Raw genomic sequence first — 17,485 nt, forward strand, 5'->3', positions numbered from 1 at the left:
AAGTCCCTGCTCTGTGTCTTGTGAGCTTGAGTTCATCTTACCCTTCCAAGACCCCCAAAGCAAGACACAGGGTCCCCATTCTACACATGAGGGAATGGGGACTCAGAGGAGGTGGCCGCCTGTCTGAGCTCGCACAGCCTCAGCCAGGCCATCTGAGGGCAGGCTCTGACCTTTTGACTTCCCTGCCTCAGTCTCCAGGGAAGGAGGGGAAGGAGGAGCGGGAGAGCCTGGGCAGGAGGAGAGGAAGTTCCTGCGGAGTCCAGCCAGGCCCTCCTTCCCCGTCCGTGTCCCCCCCTTCCATCTGAGGCTGTGCCACAGGCTGGTGAAAGGGGGGACTCGCCCAGTACCATGCAGTAAGCCCGTGGCAGACCAGGCGGAACCCAGGCCTCATCCACCTCCCAGCCCCCCACCCACCCACCCACGGGGAGGGTCACCTGGTGGGAGGCGCCGCCCGCCTGGGGAGCTGCAGCCAGAGCCAGACGGGTGTTTTCCACATCTGTTTTTCCAGTGTGAACTGTCATTGGCCAAGGCCTTGTCCAGGCGCCCGGCCCCCTAGTGCTGCCTGATAGCAGAGGCACCATCAGGGATTTGGAAAACAACCACAGGTCACTCATTAAACTCCCGCTGCAGCTCTTCCAAGAATCCCACGACTGGACTCTGTGTTCCTCCTGGTGGGGACTGGAACCTGAGGTCCAGGTGGAGGTCATTCTCTGTTTCTGGGGCCTTTGCCCAGGTGCGGGCATTCATGAAGTGACTTCTGGTCCAACCTAGAGATGACGGCAGGGTGACATCTTCAAGTCTCTACACAATCAGGCCCCTCCGTGCAGAGCCCTGGGGTGGCGGGGGACAGAGGCAGAAGACAGGAAAGAGGCCTCACCGTGGTCACGTGCGCAGGCTGCAAGCAGGTGTGCAGCTGGCTGGGGACTCAGTTCTCTGCCATCCATTCAGCTTGCCCTTGGCAGCTCAAACAAGGGGTCATAGGAGTCAGAGCCTGTTGCCAAAAGCTTGGTCCTTGTCCCCAATTCCAATCCAATAATAAGAACAGAACACAATCTTGAGAAAAGGGAAAAGGAAGGTTTATTGCTTCCCTAGCAAAGGAGAAGCACAGGCTGTCCCAGAGGCTGTGATTCTGCACTCAGCAGGAACAGGGGGCTTGTCAAGAGGTGACTCAGAGGTACATTCTCTGTTGGAGTTGTAATTCATTGTGGATTTGGGAGATGGTCACTTCCTTGAGATCTTCTGCCACCCCCAAAGTCTGCATGACTTCATTCCTCTGGTGGGTGTGTGCTCAAGGACAGATAACTCTGCCTAGGATGGGAGGAAGAAAGTTCATCCTGTTTCCCCTGAGATTAGGAGAGATGGGGAGAGATTAGGGGGAGAGGAAGAGACAGAAACATGTCCATTTAAAAAGTAAGTGCAGTGGCAGAGCAGCAAGGGCTGTATTCAAGGCATAAAGTGGATCACAGTTACGAGTCCAGCCTGAGAAAAGCCACCCTGGGTGCAATGTGCAGCAGGCCTTGGAGGGCGAGCCAGGCACAGGCAGAAGTCAGGTGAGGGGTGTCCGCAGGGCACAGGTGGAGTGATAGTGGTCTGGGCCAAGTCAGCAGAAGTGGGTGTGGGAGACAGGCCGGAGCCTCGGTTCCCTCTTGTTGCTGGAGATGTCAGGCCTCTGCCATGTGCCAGCAGGACAACAAATGACAAGGACTGGCCTGGCAAGGAGGGGGAAGGGATCAGAGAGGCATCTCTAAGGAACAGCACATGCCAAGACCATTCAGAAGGAAAGAGCCTGACATGGCAGCAGCCACAAGCAAGCCACCATGGCAGGAGAGGACCCAGGAGCGGAGGTTCAAGCCTCTGGTTTTGATCCTAAGAGTGATGGGGACCATCAAAGTCTTTTTTTTTTTTCAAATAATCATTTCATTCGTTAATATTTCAGTGCATGTCTCTAAAGCTTTACAATTGGAAAAAAAACTACAATATCATTAGTATTACATCTAAAAAAAATCAATAGTCTATGAGGTTCAGTCCTTCAAGAGATGAATGGATAAAGAACATGTGGTATATATATTCAATGGACTATTACTCAGCTTTCAAGAAGAATGAAATTGGGCTGGGGATGTGGCTCAAGCGGTAGCACGCTCGCCTGGCATGTTCGGCCCGGACTCGATCCTCAGCACCACATACCGACAAAGATGTTGTGTCTGCCGAAAACTAAAAAATAAATATTAGAAAATTCTCTCTCTCTCATCTCATCTCTCTCTCTTTAAAAAAAGAAGAAGAAGAAGAATGAAATTATGGCATATGCCAGTAAATGGATGGAGTTGGAGAATATCATGCTAAGTGAAATGAGTCAATCCAAAAAACCAAAGGCTGAACGTTTTCTTTAATATGTGGGTGCCAATTCTCAGTAAGGGGTGGGAGCACTAGGGAAGAATAGATTAGGTCGAGGGGAGTAAAGGGGGTGGGGAGGGGATATGGAGACAGGAAGGATAGTAGAATGAGACAGACCATATTTCCTTATATACATATACGACTGCATGACCAATGTGTTTCTAAACATGTACAATCAGAAAAATGAGAATTATACCCTATCTAGGTACGATATATCAAAGTGTATAAATATTGTCTACTGTCAGGTATAACTAATTAAAACAAATTTAAAAATTTTTAATATTTTATTAGTTGCTGATGGACCTTTGTTGTATTTCTTTATATGTGGTGCTGAAAATTGAACCCAGTGCCTCCCACATGTGAGGCAAGCTCTCTGTCATTGAGCCAAAACCCCCGTCCCAAAAATATAATAAATAAATAAATAAATAAATAAAAATAAAAAATTTAAATCCATAGTAATTCCTGATGTCATCAAATATCCCATCAGTATTCAAACTTACAATTACTCAGAAAGATATTTCTTTTGCTCTTAAAAAAATGATGATTGTTTATATCTCTTTTAGCTGAAAGCCGCCCCCTCTCCTTTTTTCCTTAAAATTTTTAAAATCCAGCTGGGCATGGTGGCACACACCCATAATTTCAGCCCCAAGGGAGGCTGAGGCAGGAAGATCACAAGTTTGATGCCAATCTTGGAAAATTAGCAAGACTCTGATTCAAAATAAAAAACAAAAAGGGGCTGGGGCTGTGGCTCAGTGGTAGAGCGATTACCTAGCATGTGTGAGGCACCGGGTTCAAGTCTCAGCACCACATATAAATAAATTAATAAATAAAATAAAGGTTCATTGACAATTTAAAAAGTATTTTTAAAAACGGGCTAGAGAAGTACCTCAGTGGTAAGGCACCCGTAAGTTCAATCCCTAGTAGCACAAAAATTAAAATAAAATCCACTTTATTGAGATAATTATTCTAGGTGTGCAAGATTGGTTCAATACCTGAAAACCAATGTAATTCATCACACTTACAAAATAAAAAAGAAAATTGCAAAACCATTTCAATAAATATAGAAAAAGTGACAAAATTCAGCACTACTCATGATAAAACTTCCCAAAAAAAATTGGAATAAAAAAATCTATGAAAGAACTACAACTAGCAACATACTCAACCATGAAAGACTGAATGAATGCTTTTCTCTAGATCATGAACAAGGATAGCTACTCTCATTCTATTCAACAATAAGGCAAGAAAAAAAGGCACAAAGCTAATAAAGGAAAAAGTCAAACCACATTATTATCTACATAGAAAATTCTAACTTATTTATAAAAATCTGCAATTGATAAGTGAATTTAGCAAGGTTGCAAAATTCAAGGCCAATATACAAAAAATAATTGTATATTCTAACAACAAACAATTAGAAAATTAAAATATTATTTGCAATATCATCAAAAAGTCAAAATACTCAGAAGTAAATTTGATGAAAGGTAAGTAAGACCTGTAACTGAAAACCATAAAACATTGTTCAGACAACTGAGCTAACATGGGTCTTTTAGAATCTCCATTTAAACTGAGGTCTTTTATACCACCCATCAAAGATGCCCCGACATGCCGGGCCCTTTTCTTCTTCTTTGAATGGAAGACTTGGACCTTTGCCTGAGAACAGGCCTCCACCTGGCAAGTTGTCCAACAAAACATTCATTCCAGAGTTGGGTGCTGGGTCAACCATACCTGCCACCCCAAAAACCCTCTCTCCTCTAACATGAGAGGTGGGATTGTTCATGCCACTATCAGAGACCCCAGGCCTTTCCCAGGAGAGTTACATGTTGTTTCCCACGAGGAGGATATCCACTCCACCCTGATCTCTTTGGAACCTCGTCAATCTGAGGAGTTCTGCTAATTTACATGTTCAAAAGAGTCTTACCTGGGATCTCACATCAAAGGACCAGGTTTCTACCACTCAAGTGTATAAACCTCATCACTGTATTAGAGAATTACCTCTAAAACTAAAACTAAACTCACTAAAAACTAAGTTAAACTAAACTGAACTCTCCACAAATAAAGGCTATCTCAAGATGTAGCCCTACAGACTGGACTGATTTTCATGAGCAACACAATTGTGCATGCATATAAAAATGCTTATTTTTAATAAACAGTTTTGGATTTTTTAATGCTGAAGAAATGTAATAAGTTATAAATAAATACAAATATACGATGTTCATGGATTGAAAACTCAATGTTGTTAATATGCCTACTTTCTCCCAAGATGATATATAGATGTAATGTAATTTTCAAAGTCCTCAAGGGCATTTATTTATTTATTTATTTATTTATTTATTTATTGTAGATGGACACAATACCTTTATTTATTTATTTTTATGTGGTGCTGAGACTTGAACCCAGTGCCTCACACATGCTAGGCAAGCGCTCTGCCACTGAGCTACAGCCCCAGCCCCCCACAGGCTTTTTATATAAGCTGACAAGCTGTTTCTACTATTAATAAAGAAGTGCAAAGGACACAGAATGGTCAAAACAGGTAAACAATAGATCAAAATTGGAGGAGATGTCCTTCAAGACTTACTATAATCATACATTAAGCAAGATGACATGGCATTGACATAAAGGTAGATAAGTAAATCAATGGTACAGAATCAGGGAGTACAGAAGCAGACCCAATTAATTTCCAAGTAACCACATAATTCAATGGGGAAAATCCTCAGTCAATGCCAGAACAACCCGAAATTGATATGGGGGAAAAAATGAATCATCAAAGAGTTTTAAGGATAACCTGTTCTGATTTGAGTTTTGAAGAACTCTCTAGCTATTTGGTGGAGTAAAGGTTGGGGGGCCTTGGGGTAAGCAGGGAAATCAGCCAGGAGATTTGAGTAAGACCTTCTTATGGTCTGAGTAATAGAAGATGGCAGACCAATGTGGAAGAGATGGAGGTGGAGAGAAAGAGGGCAGCCTGGATATACTTAGAAGATTTGGATATTCAGCTCTCAGTACCCCTGTTTCTCTACCCATCCATGCTTAGGTCCTGCTGTTTTTAGAGATATTACCCAAGATCGTTGGCTAGAAGGTATAACCTTGAGGAGCTCTGACCTAGGTGTGGGAAGGGGGTAAGATGAAAGTCAAAGGTTATGGTGGGGAGCTGGGCATGGTGGCACACACCTGTAATCCCAGTGGCCGGGGAGGCTGAGACAGGAGGATCACGGTTCAAAGCCAGCCTCAGCAATGGCAAAGCACTAAGCAACTCAGTGAGACCCTGTCTCTAAATAAAATACAAAATAGGGCTGGGATGTGGCTCAGTGGTCGAGTGCCCCTGAGTTCAATCCCTGGTACCAAAAAAAAAAAAAAAAGCTGTGGTGGCTGAGGTCCAGTGGGGATCCCCTTTGACCATACCCCACCCAAACCCAGGAACTTCTCTGCAGGATGAGATCTGGGGCAGGGTTAAATGTCCACCTAGCCGATGGCAGGGTGCCCATCCAGGAGCTGGCCAGTCCACCTGAACTAGACCTCTGCCTCTGGGAAACTGTCTACTCTGTGCATAAGGCCTCTGGTGGCAGTTTGGGCTCCTGTGTTCTCAGAAGAGAATAATCCTACTGCCCCTCATGTCACCAGTGCCTGTGTATCAGGAAGGGACCATCCACTGGACCGGAGCCATTTCTGTACCAGAGAGTAAAAGGGGCTGGGACCTCAACTCCTCCATCAGTTCAGCTCAAACCTGAGCTAAAGAGGAGGGTTGGGCCAGGGCTTCTAGTTCTGCTATGCCACTGACTTGCTGTGTGGCCTCAGGAAAGACACATCCTCGCTGTGTTTCGGGTTCCTGTCTGTATCATGGGGTAATAGATTTTGGGGTATCCTTGAAGATGGGACCTCACCCTCCCCTGGCAGGCTGTGGGGAGGAACCAGGCTGCAGTTGGAAATGGCTGTCGTGAGGCCATGGGGCTGCGGCCACTGCTGGTGTGTTCTCTCCTCGCGTGCTTTCGGCTGGTGTGGAAGGCCCAGGGTTTGGTGAGGTCTAGAGCTGATCCAGTGAGTGGGTCCAGGGGCAGCTGTCACACAACTTTCCTGACAGGTGGTTCTCAAGCCACCCCAGGGCGCCCAGTCTCACATGGCTCACTAGGCCCCCTAGTCATCATGGGCCACGACCTGGGTTTGGATACCCGAAGGCTAGGCATTCACAAGGGTTCTGAAGCTGTGGTTTTGTTTGAGTTGGTTGGAGACCCTTCCCTGCTAGAAGGACTCTCAGTTACTGCTCCTGACAGGGCTGGAGTGAGGCAGCAGTGGGCAGAAGGGACAGGCACTGACTGGCAGGACCAATAGCCCCACCAAGAGCCTGGTAGTGGCTCAGGGTGGTAGCCGGTGAGGTTCAGGGCTCCCCTTGCCCAGGAGTCAGAGCTAGTTGAGGACAGGTACTTCTCCACTTGGGGCCAGTCCCAGCTGCGAGCAATGGCCTTGGCCAGGCCCCTGGGTCCTGGTGTTTTCCTGGGGTGTGGCCCAGTGCTTGCGGCCTGGAGCTGCAGACCATGCCCATCACAACTCCAGGTCATTTCACAAGGCCAAGGATTCACTTCTGTGACCCCAACCTTCCCCGCTGTCCAATGGGTCAGTGGTCGGCAGATCTTTTATTCACCATTTACTGGGTGCCCTGGGGAATTTGGCCAGGCGCCAGGCTGTGGGGAGACAGCCAGAAGCAGTCGTCCTGGGCTGAGGGATGCAACCCAAGCCATCCAGGGCCAGTTCCACCCTGTTCTCTCCTCCGCACCAGGGGCCAGCGTGGCGGGAAGGGAGGTGCTTTCAGGGCCGCAGAAGGCGCCTGAGGCCCGGCGGCACCGGCGGCACGGGGTCAAGACAGCTCCAAGCTCTGTGCTTAAGCAACCTTTATTCCCGCTCTCGCCTCCAGGCACTCTGAACGCTCCCCAAGTGCCAGGCGGCGAGTCTCCAGCAAGAAGGCCGCGATCACCCTGCCTGTTACGCAGGTTCCAGCCACCGCCGCCTTCGTAGGCGCCACCAGCTCGCAAACCCGGCCGGAGACCCGCGCCGCTCGCGCCCACGCCCGTGCGCCCCCGGGAGGCTGCGCTGGCGCGGGGCCCTGGGCGGAGGGCGGGCGTGGGGGGCGGGAGAAAGGGGCGGGGCAAGCAGGAGGAAGAGGCCGGGACCCGCCCACCCGCCAGTGGCCTCAAATTCTTAGAGGCTCCCGGCGGGGGCCCGGCCTGGGGGCGGGGCCTGTCGCGCGCGTGCCCCCACGTGTCCCAGGTCCCCAGCCCTGCCCCCGGCCCCGGGCTTATAACCCGGGATGCGCGCCTCTCCCGGCCCTGCTCCGCCGCCTGCCACCGCCGCCAGGATCCCGGTGAGTAGCCCCCGGCCCCTCCGCTTCCCGCTCTCTGCCCTAGGTCACCCCCTCCCAGTCCGAGCGCGCCGACTCCCGAAACGCCTCGCACCCGGGGCTTCGGCCGGGCACGAGGGAAGGAGGCCCACACCGGGGTTTCTGTTGATCACACGCTGGCGCCCAAATTCTGGTTCCTGGGATCTGGGGCGCCAGTTGGGGACACAAGACTCTGATCTGTGTAGGTCAGATGATGTGTCCCCTGTGCTAGCCGAGGTTCTTTCTGGATTTTTCCCTCTTGGATCTGGCTTCCTCTGTACCGTGAAGCCCCCATATGGAGACTTTGGGAGTCCCGAGGTATGGGGCTCCCAATCCCGCTCCGACTCACCATCTGTCCCCACCTGTTTTTCTTGGCATAAAACTAGAGTTCCACCAGCGCACCAGCCCTGCCCTCTGGGTCTTGGGCGTCTCACTTTTCCCTGAGCCTCAGTTTACCCTGGGCAGATGGACACAGGACCCTGACTACCTGCTCAGGGACGTGGGTGCGGCTGGGTTCCTTTACCTGCAGAGGGCACAGTCGCTGCTGTCCTTGGGGGAATCCTCCCAACCCCGTTTCCTGCTGGCCCTGGGCTGGGCTCTATGGGAGGGGCCCCTCCACAGGAAATGTCCGCCCTCTGGGTTGTTGCCTTTGGCCCCTGGGCGGCTGGCTGCACCCTCCAGGGAAGCAGGGTTCCTTGTGAAATGAAGGAAAATCCTCTTCCATCCTGCCAGGGCTCATTCTGAGGGGGCGGGGGTCCCCCCCTGTGAAATGGAGCTGTCTGCTCCTGAGCAGCTGGACCTGGCTGCAGGTGTCAGGGCAAGAACCGACCTGTCCTTTCCCCAAGGACAGACCAAGAGGTCCTGGGCTTTGATCCCAGGCCAGTGACCCCAGGCACATCACCAGGCCAATGACCGGAAAGGGGAGACAGGCCTTGGGTCATCCCCCAGCTCCAGTGCTTGTTTGTGTGTTGGAGCTGCTTGGGCCAGGCTGGGACTCATTCACAGACAGCAGGAGGCTGGTAAGGGCTCTGGAGACTGCGGAGGACAGTATCTGGGTCCATGCATTGCTCACTGATTGTGGGAGTGCAGATGCAAAACTGGGAAGGAGACCCGACCCTATGCCCCTGGTATGGGTGTGACAAGGGAAGAAGACAGTAAAGTCTGAAATGATCACAGAGGGATGAGGGACAGGAACTTTGGCACTGGGTAGCAAATGGCATCCTCTTCATTCCAACCCCCCTTCAGTTTCCCTCCACATTCCATCCAGGGCAGGGAGCCTGGGGTGGGATGTGGCTTGTCCCTGAAGGAGCCACCTGCAAAACACATGAGAAGTAATTCTTCTTCTGCTCTGAGCAAGCAGACCCAGTGAGTGGGTGGTGAATCCTGTCCTCTGAGCTCCTGTACAGGGCCAGGCACAGGGTAAGGGCAGAAGAGACTCCCACCCTCTGCAGTCTCAGCCCTACTAATGCACCCCCACCATCTGCATGTCTGTCCTGGGCTTGTGAAATCAGGTGCCCCAGGAGACTTGGGGTGGAGCCAGGTCCAGACCCACCTGCTGAGCCAGCACTTTCCCATGACCCATCTCGTCTTCACCGCGGGTCCTGGGAGGCTGGCCAGGACAGCCAGATGCCTTCGTTGAGCACCGAATACAAGGGCCCTGAAATGAGCTGCTTGCCTGTGGTCACCCATGTGGAAAGAGGCACCTCACTGGAATTCAGGGTCTGTGCCTTTGATTTCTGCTTGAGTGAAGTTGATCTTCCAGGCCCTGGCTCCCTCCCTCCTGCAGGGTAGGCCCTTCCCTAGACATGGAATAGGCCAGGCACCCACAGGCACTGGGCTATTCCTAAATGAATGAATGAATGAATGAATGAATCAGTGTTCTTTTTCCCCAAGTGTTGCCAGGAGAGGGTTCAAAGATCTCCTTGCAGGCTCCAATGTACCTACTTAGTCCCCTAGCTGCTACTTCGGGGGATAACCCGAAGCCTGTCAAGTGAAAGTTTAGGTTGGACCTGTAGGAGGGCAGTGGGCCTCCTTCCTGTCAGTGTGCAGAGTTGCAGCCCAGCTCTATCTGACACAGATGATAACATCCTGCAGGAGCGGAAATCCTTGAACAAAGAAGTCCCAAAGTAGGAGATAATCTGCTGGCCCAGGTGGAATCCAGGTTGTTGTTTTTTTTAAACAATTGTAACAAACCAAATTCAGCTGAACTGGGATGTTAGCTGCAGCGGTAGTCCTGAGCTATAGGGTGCGGGGCGTACAGAAAAATAACAGGTAGAGCAGGGGTGAGTCCTCAGAGCCTTTGCTGTGTGGAGTGGGAGAGGGACCTAAGGTCTCCTAGGGGACAGGGAGCAGCATCAGGCAGGGTGCAGTAGGAAGCCAGCAGTCTGCAGTCAGCCTGGGCTTGACGTCACTGGCCTATGACCGGGGCTTGTTGTTCCTTAGGCCTGGAAATGACGTGCATGTGACTGAACACAGCCTCTTGTCACTCCAGCTCTGACATTTTAGAGCCCCGTGAGTTTTCCTCTGTGCTGAGGAAGTGCCTAGGCTGGCCTGGCACGTGTTCCCTGGGCACTAGCCAGGTGGCTCTGGCTGGGGCCACAGAGAATGCCCTCTGCCTTGCCAGTGAGGCCAGGCTGGCAGGCAGCTTGACTCGAGCTCACCTCCTCCACCCAGGCATCTGCTGGCAAAGGCTGTCTGCACCGGCCTTGGAGCAGATGGCCTCGGGCAGGGCCTGGGATCTGGAAAAACCTGCCCTGGGCCCTTCAGGAGCTGGGGGAGCCTGACTTCAGAGAGGATCTACCAGGTGCCTCCCTGGGAAGGAAGCAGTGTCCTGGGGTGTCTGAACCCCAGGGGCTTTAGGTTGCTGTGCAGATGGGGCAACTGAGGCCTGGAGAGTGGGGGACTCGCCTGAGGTCAGCTGTGGCAGTGGTATGGAGTGCTCAGTGGACGCAGGCGTGGTGCCCAGCCCCGGGCTTCTCCCCACATCTCTAAATCCTTACCGCTACCCTGTTTTGCAGATGAGCAGCCATGCTGACAGGGCTTCAGTGGCTGGAACCAGTTGTGGAGGCCGGAGCCTCAGCTCTGCCTGCAGAGCCCGTGTGCTCTCTGGGCTCCATCTACCGTTCCTTTCTAACCTGTCTTCTCCGCCCCCAGACCCAGGCCTCAGCTTCTGCCTCAGGCTGCAGCCTCCTCACAGCCTGGGACCTTGGTGGCTGAGGGGGGAGGGTGTGTTACCAGGTGTCTTACTGCATGGCTTTCCCAGTCCGCCTGCCCAGCCAGTCTCTGAGCACATGCCGGCCTGAACATGGCATGCACAGACGTGCACGTGTGCACACAAGTAAACACATCCTTGCACAAACCCAAACACGTGCACACACACATGCACTCCCAGGTACCCACCTCCAGGTGCACAGAGGTATGCACGCACACATATCCCTTCTTAGGTATGCAATCCTGGGTGCTCACAGGTACCCACACATGTGCATGGTCAGGAACATGCTCCCAGGCACACGCAGTCCCTCACGTGGCTCTACCCAGGCTGAGGCTTGTGCCCACATGGCCATCCTTGTCTCTGAGAGGATCCCAGCCCTCCTTTTTTGCAGGGAGGCTGAACTGCAGAGAGCGCGACCAGCAGGGCTTTCTGACTCTGGCCACAGGCACCTGAGGGGTGGCCCCGCCCTCACAGAATTCATGGTTGGGGGGCAATGGAACTCAGTACGTCACAGGCTCTGATGGCAGGAGAAGCACACCGGACCCACGAGGCAGAGCAGGGACAGGTGCCCGGGGGTGGTCTGTCTCTGCGGGCTGCCCTCTCCTGCTCCCAGGTCCTGGCTTGGCTCCAGGTACCTTTGGGAAGGGGCAGAGTAGAGATGTCTCTGAAAGCTGGGTGAATCTGGAGCTAGCTCCGTTCTCCCTGGCTCTAGCCCACCCTGGCCTCCCAGATGTCAGCCCCGGGGCTCCCAACCACACCTGGCCTGACGGTTCCCTCCCAGAGGGGGCAGCCTTGCCCGCAGCCCAGCTGACGTGTGTCCGCCCTGGCTCCGCCCTTACCAGCCTGGCGGGCCCTGGGCAAGTTCCTGAACCCGAGTTCAGTTTCCTTGTCTCTAAAATGGGGATAGCCCTAAAAGGGAGGGCTATGCATGAGAGGGCCGTTTATCACCTGGACTATGGTGACAGTTTCAGCAGAGTGTGCGCCTGCTGGGACTTGATGAGCCGGAGGCTTTAAACGTGCAGTTGATGGTGTGCCCATCATAGAGCGCTTTTAAAATCGGTGTGGGACATTAACACCCATAATCCCCCCGCCACCCACACCCGGCCCCAGAACAAGAGCTAGAGGGCGGGAGGGGAATGTCCCTGAAAACCTCCTGGGGCAGGAGGCTGGAGCTGGACAGTGGCTCGGAGGCTCTGGGCCTCCCCCACGCCTCCCTCTTGAGCCTCTCCCAGGGGCCCAGCCACTGTTGCAGGTCCGGGGCTTCACGTCACCCGGGCTGCCCTGCCAGGAAGCTGAGCAGCTTTTGCTTCCGCAGGGCGGTTCAGTCTGCGAAGACAGATTCCGGACACCAGGAACCCACGCCTCCAGTCCCAGGTACCCCCACCTCGGTCCTTCCCGCCTCCCTCCTTCCCTCCATCTTGCACGGCCGGTTGCCTGGCTGTGGTTGCCATGGGCACCGGCTGCTGGCTCCAGGGTCAGGGCCTGCTGAGCTGCTCAGGTCCGGGGCAGTCTGGCTCAGCTGGCGGGGGACAGGGCCTAGCGGGTGGTCGAATGCCTAGTGGAGGTGAGAGTGGGGGCCAAGATCAGAGCCACCACCCTGTCCCCACCACCCTGTTCCAGGGGGTATCTCCCCTTCTAAGCCCAGGGGCAGTGGGCCTGCGAGACCTGGGCTGACTGGTGGTGGCCTGTGGGAGGTGTTGGGGACTGCTTGGTCGCACACTCAGGCTCTGTGCCCACCCTGCAGCTCAGGGCTGGGTGGCCTGGGAGAGCTACTTCATCTCTGCACTTCCAGGCTCCAGAGCCACTGGCACGGAAAGCAGCAGCATTCGGGGAGCCTCCCGGGCCCTGGGTGTCTGCAGGGGATGTCGGTGACCTTTTCCAGTAGTGTCTACTAAGGACCCCAGCTGGCTCTGCCCTTGGTTAAACTCCAGTGCAAACGCTCAGACCCAGGCAAATGCCCCGTAATGCAGGAGGCTGGGGCCTGGGTCTAATCTGGCCCTGCGGCCTGCCAGCCTAGCCACCTGGGGCAGTTGAGCTGCCTCCCTGACCCTCAGTTTTCTTTCAACTACGTGGGCCTTGAGGGTCACATGACAAGTGCCAGGGCAGTCAGGGGTGGGGAGAGCCATCATGAAGCCTGGGGGCTCAGGGAGGGCCTGTGGCCAAGGACACAGGTGACCACGGTGCCTCTGTGCAGCTGGGGAGTGTCCTAGCTGCAGATGGGCAGCTCTGTCATCTGTGGCTCCCGGGAACGACGCCTGGGTTACAGAGGAGTCCTGCCTCTGCCCGTCTCCCCCTCTCCAGGCCTGTTTTCCCACCTGCACCCTGGGTGTGGGTCTCTGAGCCCGCGCTACTACTGAGCATGTGCAGAGTTGAGCTCATGACAGTGGCTCGGGGTGGCTCAGGGGTACTCCCCCCTCAGAGGAACTTGCATTTGAAACAACAAAACCACAGAATGCCTAAAATCCCAAGGAATAAAGGGAAAGGCCCCCGCAGCACCTCCCTGACAGCCCAGGTTCTGCAGCCAGACATTGCTCTGTGACCTTGAACTGTTAGTTCTGTGATCTTGACCCTCACCTCTCCGAGGCCTACTGTCTGTCTCCCCAGTAGGGACGATGACACCTACTTCACAGGTCACTGTGGGGGTCCAGGGCAATCCACAGGAGACCCCTAGGGCCCTCTTTGCTTTGGCAAGGGGCAGCTGTGCTTAGGCACCTGCCAGGCCCTGCTCCCACAACCGACTGACCCGGCATCCAGAGGGCACCGGGCATCCAGAGGGCTCAGCCTCGAGGCCTGCCAGCAGCTGGGGTTGGCGGGAGAGATGCCTCCCCAGTGTGGCTGTGCAGATGTGCCAGGGTCAGGGCGCTGGGGCGGGGGTGCAGGCAGGAGGGTGAGCATTCTGTTCCCACTGCGGTGGCAGCATGTCCAGGGGATAAGGCTGCCCAAGGCCGAGGTCGGGCTGGGCCTGCAGCTCGCCAGGGCCAGGAGGGGGCTGTGGCGGGTGGCGGGCTCCCGAGTGCTCACGCTGCTCCTCCACTCCCCCAGACATGTCCGGGAAAGGCTCCGTGGTCCTGGCCTACAGTGGCGGCCTGGACACCTCTTGCATCCTCGTGTGGCTGAAGGAGCAAGGCTACGACGTCATCGCCTACCTGGTGAGGAGCGCCTGTCTGTCTTCCTGCGCCTGCGTCCCTGTCCCAGCCAAGCTGCCCTCTACCTCTCTGCCCAGGGAGGCTCCCTGCCTGCCTCCCCTGGCCCAGCCGGCCTCAGAACTGGGGAAACAGCCTCTCCACAGGCAGAGGGGCTGTGGGTTTTGATGTGGGACATGGTCCTCCCCTCCCCAGAGTCACCACCAGCCTCCAGTAATCACTGGAGAATCCAGAGTGGGAGGGGCCTGGGGGTTCCTTGTTGAGGATTCTAGTCCGACATAGTACAGCCTGAGAAACACCAAAGCAGAGCTTGTTCACATAACCGAGAAGTCCAGGGGATGGTGACTTCAGGTAAGGCTGGATCCAGGTGACTATCCAGATTTGTCTCCAACCTCACCTGTCTTCATTTCTGGCCTCTCCATGGGGAAAGCAAGTCTTCCCACAGGAACCATCCTAGCCTGGCTTTCCCAGAGAGTGACGGGCCCCAAGGGTCTTCTCATGGGTCCAGTTGTTGCCCACCACACATTAGTCACTATGGCTGTGTCTGGGGGACTAGGCCAGGGCCACAGGGAGTAGAAAATGGGATTGACTCCCCTCCACCCCCGTGGAAAGGGTCCCCCAGGAAAGAAGGTTCTGTTCCCAGAGAGTGGGGCTGGGCTGTGTGTGGCCAGGAGTGGCCTGTGCCCAGCTGTGAGCCCGATCTGTCCTTCCTGACTCAGGTGGGAGGAGGGAGGAGGGCAGTGCTGTGCTTGCAGCCAGCTGGTGAGTGACAGCCAGTGCCGAGTGGAGCCGGGAGCCGGGCGTGTTCCCCTCGCAGAGGCCGCACTGGCCTAGACCCTGGACACCGCAGGGGGATTTGAAAGCTGAGTGGCCCCAGGCAAGCACCTGAGCTGGGCTCTGGGAAGATTCCAGAATGCAGAGAGCGGGGTTCAGGCAGGATCGGGGCATCAGGCCCAAGGCCAGCCCTGGTCTAGCAGGGCAGCGGGAAGCAGGGGTCAGGCTGGAATGCGCTCAGGAGTCACAGCCTGGTGTGGGGGGAACTGGGCCCAAGGCTCCAGCTGGCACTGCCCAGGAGCGATGGCTGAGGGCCCAGGTGGGTTCAGGGGGAGCCCTAGACTCCCTGTGCCCAGGGCAGCTCGCCAGCCTGGGACCTGGGCAGGGACTGCTTGGCACACCCACGGCCCAGCTCCAAGCACCCAGCCGCCTGCCCCTCCTCCTGTGTGACCTTGGCTGTCAGCGGAACCCCCCAGCTTGAGGGCCACTGGGTGTGGATAGTGCCTGTCCAGCTCAGCAGGGACTGGCCTCCCCCCGGCTCTCCCTGGCTCACTGGGCCTCTCTGCCTCTGCTCCCAGGCCAACATCGGCCAGAAGGAAGACTTCGAGGAGGCCAGGAAGAAGGCGCTGAAGCTCGGGGCCAAGAAGGTACCGGGAGGCGAGGCCGAGGCCGGCGGGGCATGACGGGAGGGCCAGCGTGGGTCGCCTGCCCAGGACTCCTGGCCCCTGCATCCCTCCAGTGTGCCCTCTGGTCTCCAGGAGTGTGAGGCCCAGCTCCGCTCAGGGGTCCCCAGCCGCTCTCACCCTCCTACCAACCTCCTGCCCGGCCATCTCTTCCCGTCCGTCCGTCTGCCATGTCTGCTTGGTTTCTCTGTCCACCCACCCACCCCCACCTGCCCACGCGTCCTCTCTCCGCCTCTTGCCCTCGGTGCCCGCTCCACTCTTACCCATTTGCAATGTTTTCTTCTCTTTTCTTGCATGGAGCTTTGGGGTTCACCCACCGGGTTCTCGCACCATCCCTGTGAATGTCACCACAGAAGAAAGGCAAATGGCAGATGACTATCATCCTAGGAAGCATGTCCACTCAGTCTCCCTGAAGGGGTCTTGGGGCCCCAGGTGTGCCTTCTCAGCCCGGCACTGTTCCCAGTCCCAGGGACTGGCCATGCTGTGCATTGTGGGATGTTTAGTGACATCTCTGGTCTTTACATTCAGAAAACTCCCCTAACCTGGCAACTGTGATGACCAGAAATATCTCCAGATGTGGCCAAGTGTCCCTGGGGAACAGAGCCACCCCGTTGTTTACTGCTATAGATCTTAAGTGGCACTAAGTTCCACCTCAGGGAGGATTTAGGAGCCACGTCCAGTTTCAGCTAGGTGGTGTGGGATCGGCTAGCAGTGTCCACCTTGGGTGCAGGAGGGAGAGTTTGTTGGATCCACTGGTGATGTCTGCTGTGCTGTGGGGCTGGGGGCAGGATCGGGGACAGAGATACCAGCCGCTGGCCTGGCCCTTGCCGAGGCCCCTCTCACGGCCCCTGCCCCTCAGGTGTTCATTGAGGACGTCAGCAGGGAGTTCGTGGAGGAGTTCATCTGGCCTGCCGTCCAGTCCAGCGCGCTCTACGAGGACCGCTACCTCCTGGGCACGTCGCTGGCCAGGCCCTGCATAGCCCGCAAGCAGGTGGAGATCGCCCAGCGCGAGGGAGCCAAGTACGTGTCCCACGGCGCCACAGGCAAGGTGAGGCCCGGACCCGGGAGGACGGGGCGAGGGAGGAGGCACCGAGGCCTGCCACAGCGACGCGGGCAGCCAGGGTGACGCTTGTCCAGTCTGTGCCCGGGTCAGCGTGCTGCGCGCGCAGTCCGGCTTTGTTAGGCCCCGTGAGGGCGGTTCTCCTGTGCAGAGGGAGGAGCCACGTCGTCCTCGCCCCACCCCATCCCCGGGTGGCAGACCCGATGTAGGCCTGGCTGAAGTTGCCGTGTCGTCACCAGGGGGCATGGGGCAGGGACAGGGACCCCGAGTGTGCAGAGGGGGTCAAACTCTGCAGAAACAAGAGTTCCCCCGGCCGGTGGCCGAGACTCGGAAACTGCTGTCTGGCAGCTCTGGAGGCTGAGGTCCAGGGTCCGGGGTCAGCAGGGCCTGTGCCTCTGCAGGTGCTGGGGAAGGGTCTGTCTGCCCACCCAGCTCCTGGCCTCGCTCCTTGGCTGGAGAAGTGTCATTGCCCCCCTCACTGTCACACTCATCACAGGGCCCCCCTTCAGCACATGCCTCATTCCTCCTTTAATCAGGACACCGACCTCATTGCATTAGGGCCACCCCAGTGACCTCCTCATAGATTGGTCACTTTCTGAGGTCCTGGGGTCAGGACTACCCTGGTCTCTAGGGAGGCCTGACTCATGCCCTCACACATGCACCTCCTCTGCCCGTGAGGCCCCAGGCAGCCTGCGGAGGACCCTGCGGCTAAGGCTGTCCCCAGAGCCAGGATCCCCAGCAGTGTTGGCAGGGGTCAGGGGACAGACTCTTGAGACACAAGCTCTCCCAGGCAGTGGGCGCCGAGGCCTGGCACGGGACTGGCTTTTTCACAGTCCGCAGGCGCCAATTCTCCCAGGGACGGGG

The 17,485-nt window shown here is 55.6% G+C and overlaps 1 protein-coding gene across 1 annotated transcript in view; it reads left to right on the top strand.

Annotated features, from left to right (window-relative positions):
• Positions 1 to 7,583: 7,583 nt before the first annotated feature.
• Ass1 (argininosuccinate synthase 1) overlaps positions 7,584 to 17,485 on the top strand; it is a 45,158-nt gene continuing 35,256 nt past the window's right edge. The window contains exons 1-5 of the mRNA XM_005321083.3: positions 7,584 to 7,735; positions 12,277 to 12,335; positions 14,004 to 14,110; positions 15,457 to 15,525; positions 16,421 to 16,609. Of these exons, the coding sequence (XP_005321140.1) occupies positions 14,006 to 14,110; positions 15,457 to 15,525; positions 16,421 to 16,609 (363 nt within the window). The 5' untranslated portion in view covers positions 7,584 to 7,735; positions 12,277 to 12,335; positions 14,004 to 14,005. The remainder of the gene's footprint in view (positions 7,736 to 12,276; positions 12,336 to 14,003; positions 14,111 to 15,456; positions 15,526 to 16,420; positions 16,610 to 17,485) is intronic.

The sequence above is a fragment of the Ictidomys tridecemlineatus genome, chromosome 4, assembly GCF_052094955.1.
Source record: "Ictidomys tridecemlineatus isolate mIctTri1 chromosome 4, mIctTri1.hap1, whole genome shotgun sequence".
In the NCBI taxonomy this organism is placed as follows: domain Eukaryota; kingdom Metazoa; phylum Chordata; class Mammalia; order Rodentia; family Sciuridae; genus Ictidomys; species Ictidomys tridecemlineatus.